Source organism: Hylaeus volcanicus, chromosome 2, assembly GCF_026283585.1.
Source record: "Hylaeus volcanicus isolate JK05 chromosome 2, UHH_iyHylVolc1.0_haploid, whole genome shotgun sequence".
NCBI lineage: Eukaryota > Metazoa > Arthropoda > Insecta > Hymenoptera > Colletidae > Hylaeus > Hylaeus volcanicus.
In genome coordinates this window covers 11,595,778-11,603,287 of record NC_071977.1, presented here as the reverse complement: position 1 = coordinate 11,603,287, position 7,510 = coordinate 11,595,778, and the positions used below count along the sequence as shown (strand labels likewise).

At 36.9% G+C, this 7,510-nt stretch overlaps 1 protein-coding gene across 1 annotated transcript in view; it reads left to right on the top strand.

Moving 5' to 3' along the window:
• The first annotated feature begins 479 nt into the window (after positions 1-479).
• LOC128872248 (zinc finger protein Gfi-1b-like) overlaps positions 480-7,510 on the top strand; it is a 37,566-nt gene continuing 30,535 nt past the window's right edge. Inside the window, exons 1-2 of the mRNA XM_054114729.1 lie at positions 480-1,025; positions 6,943-7,260. Of these exons, the coding sequence (XP_053970704.1) occupies positions 1,019-1,025; positions 6,943-7,260 (325 nt within the window). The 5' untranslated portion in view covers positions 480-1,018. The remainder of the gene's footprint in view (positions 1,026-6,942; positions 7,261-7,510) is intronic.

Sequence of the window (7,510 nt, the reverse complement as noted above, 5' to 3'; positions counted from 1 at the left end):
TCTTGCATCCCTCGTTACCAAGATATCTGCCATTCATCCCAAACATCTCACCAATCCATCAAACTCTTCGTAAAACATGATTCCAGAAGTATTCCGATACCGATCCGAGATACCAGGACTAGGTCTCGGCCCTCGGAGCCTCTGCTACCAACAGCGGCTAATAAAAATGTCGAGTGTGTCTCGAGATAAGAGCTGAAATGGTTAATCGAAGCTCGACCATGGCTCGCCGCGTGTCCAGATAGGGAATCAACGCGGTGAAGAGAGAAGTCGAAGCGACGAGGTGACGCAGCCGCAAGAGGAAGACCAAGCACGAGGGCAGGGATGAACAGGGCGCCCCTCCAGAGCGTCAGTTGTCCGTGGGTTAAAGTTAGTCGCGTGTTAGCGTGGTAGGCGTGGCCTCCAGGTAGCTCGAGCCGAAGAGCGAGGTGGCCGCAGGTGAGAAGAGAGAAACCTGAGCTCGTAAACGGCAGAGCTACCGGCAGACTGCGACGCGCGCTTCACGCGAGACCGTGCGTGCATCCTCCTCGGCCAGACCGAGGTCAGTCAGGGTCCTGCTCTTCGCCAGGACACTCCGAGAGAATCTTAAGAGCGATTTACAGCTGCGTCAACCCTTGCTGTTCTTCTTCTCTCTACCTTTCATTTCTTCGGACAAACCAACACGCGTATCGGTCGATCAGACGATCGATACGTCGACCAGTTCGCGAAACGGTCCACGCGGGACAAGTGTCGCGGATCTGCGATCAGGAGGAAGTGTTCCGCGCCTCGATCCCGATCGATTCGGTGCAACGAACCCGACGACTCAGTCGAACGGTCGTCGCGACGAGTCCAGTGAACGTTAAACTGGTCCCACTCGTTTGGAACCGTCTGTGGATTTGACTGATTTGTGTTAAACATTTGTGCGCGACACGGAAGCTGGAGCGAGACGTCTCGGCGACCTTACGTCCTCGCGTAGAATTACTGTTCCTCTCCATGAACAGTCGGAAGCTTTAAGGAATCGATCGTCAACCAGCCAGACGCAATGTGCGGTGAGTATCTTGGCACTTTCTGTCATCTTTTCGTAAAAAGATAGTAGGAACTCGTAAGGTTTCGGAAGAATCTTCTCGACCCTAAGTTAGATCATATATAGCTTTGGATATGTTTCTCAACTCCTTGATACCTGAGTCTGTAAGCTTTCGGAGTTAGGGATGTCTCGATTCCAACGTTGAATCATCGAAGAATCTTCTCGAGCCTAAATTAAATCATATATAGCTTTGTATAGTTTTTCCTTAACTCCTTAATATCTGAGTTAGGGATGTCTCGATTCCATCGTTGAATCATCGAAGAATCTTCTCGAGCCTAAATTAGATCAAATATAGCTTTGGACATGTTTTTTAGCTCCTCGATAGCTTTGCGTAAAATTTGTGTACATTCGTGATATCTGATAGCCTTGAAGGTTCAGCCACTTATCCTTAATTGACCGACAAGTAATTTCCTTTACGAGGGATAAAATTTCATTCGTGCTAAAGAGGGCTAAGTCTTTAATTGCTGCGCTTTAAGTAAAGGAGGATTTTCTTAATTGAACTACTTCTTAGATTTGCATAAATTATATGTACTATTCCCAGTGAACGAGTCGAAAGTGTTTTCACGGTTTGCCACTTTGTGTTTATTGGTCTTTGGCATAATCCGATGGTTACAGTTAGTCGGCAGGTGGGTTTGTTGCTTTTTTTATACAAAAATACCTAGTAAAGTCAGAAAGTTGGTATTTCTTCGTATTATGGGAATGCTGAAGGAAACTGTAAGAAGAGGTTTAACAATAAATTCTTTTATCTTGTTTATTTTATTCTCTGTAACTGTCATGAACTTTTCTTCGCATACTTTAATCTAATTGATGCTACTGTCTGATACAATCTACAAAAGAATTTTATATTAGTTCGTCCTGTTCATACAAGTTATAAATGTACGGTAGATTCTTTTCGATAGCAAAATATTTCTTGAATATCTTATTTGTTCCTATAATTCCAGTCATACTATATCATTTCGAGTGGTACAAGAACATGCTATCTGAAATGATATACATAGTTGGCCGCATTCTAGTAGTAAGCTAGACTAAATCTGACCAGTTTCGACGTTTTCTTCTTAAATTGAATATATATTTTCATGTTCGAAGAACAATTTCAAAAAGTTAACCACCCTTACCGCTCTATCCCTTGTCTTATTATTAGCGTATTGTTCGTTTTCATTCATGGTTCGTTAGCGAGAACAAAAATTTAGACTAAAAAGTATTTGCTTGCTTTTTACTTCGTAGAATGATATTCATGTATAATTAGAGTTTCTATATAGAATAGATACTGTAAAATCAATTACTAAATTACCTAAAATATTATTATTACACTCGCTCGACTATACGATAAGGTTGCTTCAAACCAAAATCACTTCCAACGTTTTCCGAAATTCGTTTCCTAATGTGCCGTAAAAAAGCAGAAACGGGGGAAAGTTTCACGCAAATAAGAATGTCGAGTGACGGATAAAAGATAAACAATTTCCGTATACTTATATTATTCATTCAATAAGTATTCGAACGTGAATATAAATTTAAATTAAAATTTGAATTTATTTTTGAATTTGTATATATATTTAAATATTAGTTTGAATTTGAATCCTAGAACTAACTCATGTTTTACGTTGACGAAGTAAAAACTGATCTGCGCACTTTTTATCAAGATTGACGTCATTAGTGAAATTCCTTCACTTTCAACTTTGACGCATTTCACGATAAAAATAATAACCTTAACAAGTTCCTCGTGTAATAAGTCGTGAGTGCTTGGAATATGTTTCATTTATACGTTTATCGTTGACAATGTGTCGATTCTATTTCTATATTCAACCTATATATACACAGTGTCTCGTACTATTTGTATGTTCCATGCACACTTAAGTATACGTATTTATTAATAAAATATACATGTATATATATACAATAACGAAAGGTTCATTTATTTACAAATATCTACATGTGTATCAAACATATATAAACAGTTAAGCACACTGGCGTATAAATATGTAGAAATATACGAAAGTATATAAATTCACGAAAATCAACAAATGTTAGTAGCTAGTTTATTTATATGTAAAAATCTGTACGTTTCAACAACCATAATTTCTTTGTTACTTTCTGGTGAACAGTAAAGCTTCAAGTGTTATCGTTTCGAAAATTAAAGAGTTTGCCGAAGACGGGACAAAAATATTTAATATTTACTCCATTTCGTCGTTCAGATGTTCCCCGTTTTGGAGTGAACGTTTCCAATTTTCACCGTTGAAGAAAAGAAGTATTTGCACAACCGGTTCCGTTGTAGATACGCGCCAGATTTTAGTGGACATCTGTTGCTCGTCGCCGATTCAGAATCTTGCGGCGGAGCGGGCCAAGAAGCGTTCATTAAGCGAAGAAGAGGAAGACGTAGACAGTCATTTACATCGACACTTGTTTACACATTTTTTAATCGACCATTTGGTGCTGCTACGTCGCATTTCCGTCTGATCAACTTCGGCTTACAGGCGTTCTCGAGATTTACAAAGACCCACCTTTCGTCTGTTATTCAATTCCAATTTTAAAACTTGGAACAGCTTGATATTTCACAAATTTCTCAAGATATTATACGATATCAATCATTCCAGACGAATTAGGATTGTTTTGCTAAGCAAATTGAATGTTTTGACATCGTAAATAATGGCTGAAGGTCTTAAATTAATTTTACATTAATTTTACATTATGATAACAGTCACAGCTGATGTTGCAACACATTCAATAATTTATACTTTCGATTGAAATAATTAAAGCAAACAATTTCAGATGAATCGAACAAAAATAGTAAGAGGTAAAGGGAACTTGCATACATATAGATTTTGTATAATTCGTTTTACCATTATTTAAACTCGTTTAAATAACGTGTAAAATACATACAACAGGAAAAGTATATGGTTAACAAGGAAAGACAACAATAAACATGCATATGGAAGCATAGAACCGAGAAGTATAATTTTGGAGTAATTGTTACACAAAAGCTAACATGTTCTAAATTACGATGCTTGCGCCAGGAGATTGCGGTTTCCAATTTGGTTTGAAATTCTTCAAACGATCGATACTTGTTCGCGACGAATTGTCGTGCTCTTGCTTGTAAGTTTGCGCATTTTCCTAATCTCGAGTGATAATGTACACTCGTACGACGCACTTTTCCTCGTTTTTTTTTTTTTTTTTGCGTGTAACAACACAAACGTCGCTAAACGCGGCGATAAGTAGCGGTCGGTGATTGACATCGAACTCGAGCACTATATCTCGTTATCTATGCTAAGTACGGACGACTTATACGTGTACCTTGCACGGTCTTGTTTGCAAATCGTAATTCAGATTTATTCAAACAACGAGTCACGATTATTAGGTACATTTACGAACGTTATCTGATGCCAGAAAGCCTTCGCCGCGACGATTACCATTTCCTTGCATTACTAGCTAGGCGATAACCCTTGACACTGTGCGAATGATAAAATGTTCTTGTCATTTATGTAATTTCTTTATATGTTTTTATAAAAAATTCCAAAATTTGTTAAATTTGTATTTCTGATTTAACAATAGGTTATAGTGTTCGAGACGAATTCGAAAACATAGTATACCGTGACATCTTCCGATGACCTCGAAGGCAAAGAAATGAAAATTTCAACAAAAAATAGAAACGTGCTTTTAATATATCTTTTGTTTATTATTGAGACTCGAAATTACATTCAATTCAGGAACCTTTGGCTAAGTGACCTACCTATTTTTGTCGCTACAATTTTGTACACTTATTAAAAGACAAAATCAGCGACAACAAATATGTAGACCTTCACTTGACCTTGTGTAAAAATGTGTGTCATTAATTCCACTGCTTGTTCGAAGACGACAAATAATGATTTAATGCCTCAGTTCAAAACAACTATTTTAGAAGGTGTTCAAAATGATTGCCATTAACTCCCATACATTCTCGAAGGCATATACTTAAAATCCACTCGCGTTTCTTTCGACGTTAGAATGATTTCTTTTTTGTGAAATAGTTGATTCACTAAATTGTTCCTTTATCAACTTCCAACAAGTAGTGGAATTAATGGCACACACGTTTCGTGATTTATTGTTCCTTCATGGCCAAGTGAGGGTCAACATATCGGAGGAACATTAAAGTTAATGTCATTTATAAATATAGAAATATAACAATAGATGTTTCTGTTAGGGATGAACAAGTTGAACTGATTTCTAAAAGAACAAATATTACAATTCAAGTTTCTTTTCTCAGAGTAGAATTGTTAACTTACAATTATTTATGAAAGTAAGACTGTGGAAGTTATTTTTAACGTACAAAGTGTTAAAGTTAAAGATATTACATTTATGAAAGTAGGAATGGTAAAGAAAGAAAAAATAAAAATCTCATGAAAAGATTTATTTCTCAATTTTCTTTCTCCGATGTAATAATATTTTTCCTGTTCTATTTGAATAAATGGTCAATTGTTACACGTGACCATAGATTCCTACTTATCTACGCTCTACAACTTTTATCTCTTACATTACTTGACACGTTAGCTTCGTTCAATTGTCGATTATTAAGTCCTGAAAACCTCGATAGGCAAATGGAAGCACGCTGACTTTCCCGTCTATCACGAACGATGTCCTACCTACAATCACAACTGTTTCCCGATTAGATGAAGTTTCCATTCTCTGAGCACAGAACGACCACACGCACGCGTAGTTCATGATATATAATTCATAGTCGTTGCTCGAGGGAGGAGCGCGATTGTGATTTTCACTATAAATCTGATAGCTGCGGCTATCTGTGACTCCCAGGAATAATGCATTAACATATACGCTCGCTTTTAACTACACTGAAAACGCGTTCCAACTCTTTCGCTCCGATGAGCCACTCTAATCGCGAAACCATCTCGGAACACTGAGGGCGAGTTTAGTTACTTGCCAAGCAAGCACGACACGTTACAATAAATAACCTTAGTAGACGATTGTTGTCACGAAATTTTGTCAAAAGCAACAATAAAGGATTTTAGAAGAAGGGATTTAAAAATTAGAATTATTTTGCTGGCAAGTTGAAAGTTTTGCTGATGAAACTGATGGTTATTGATATAAAATTAATTTTACGTTAATTTGTAGAAATTGTTACAGCTGATGTTTCAATGAATTGAGTAGGTTATACTTCCTGTTAGAGCATGAACAGCAAGTAAACGAAATTTCACCTGGGGTTGGGCGAAAATAGTACCAGTTACAGGAGAAATACATAGAATTTAAATTTAAATCCGTATCTGTTTTATAATATATTTATATATATTACATATTTATTCTGTCATTTATAATGATATAATTTAGTGACTAAACTCACGAATGGAAATTATTTTGCTACAATTTCAAGCATTATGACTTCAAATCTAGCTATCTGTGTAATATCAATTTTAAATATGATAAATTCCAAAAATAATTCCAGGTTATATTTTCACAAATTAAGTACCTTGTACTTTCCACTATATAGCATGAAGAGCATCTAAATAAAGTTTCATCTGGGTTGAACAAAAATAGTATCGGTATAGGGAAATCACGAACGACTTTCGAATGTTATCTTATCAGTAATTAACACTTTCGCTGCGGATGACGCACATGTGCGTCCAACTGAAAATACATGGTTGTTTTTATTATTTTTCAGTTTTCATTTTTTTTTTGTTCGGCAATCATATTATATATAAAATAAGTTACCACAAAATTAATAATTAATTTTCAAAATGATCATATTAGAACATTTGTAAGAAATTTATCATTAAAAAAAATATCATAATAGCCCCAGCGAACGGCTACTTATTTTCGTCCGCAGCGAAAGTGTTAAATATCTAAGTTATTGATATCGTTTGAGGTATGCAGTCGTAATTTTCCTGTTTGTCTATTAGAAGCGGTACCACGGACTTGGTATACGAAACCAGATCTCCACTGCAGCGGAGTTGGTGTTCCAGCGGGCGCTTTGTCACCCCCTGCCACACTTTCACCACCCAGCAGTCCTAGCGTGACTCTGCCACCTTCGCCTTGGAGTCCTGGCGCGACAGGAAACACCACCAGTATCGCGACATCCTCTCACCCTTCGTCGGTCTGTTCGTCGAGCCTCAATCAACCATCCTCGGATCGCTTCAGCGCTTTCACTCTCGTCTCAACGTACAATCCTGACACGAGACTTCAAACACTACCGTCAACGACCATAGCCGCGACACGAGGTATAACTATTTCTACTTTACACTTCGACTCCAGCAGAAAATCGCACAGTCGAAGGCTGTACTTAAAGAAGATTATAGCGAGAATTTTAAACACAGTTTAAAGCAAGTTTGTTTTCTATGGAAAAAGCAAGTTTGTATTTTTGTTTGATTCTCAATCAGAGAATTTATTTGGATGATTTTACATTATTTGTATAATTCCAGTAGTTAAAGTTTTCATATTCATTTCTTCGTTACATTATTTGTATAATTC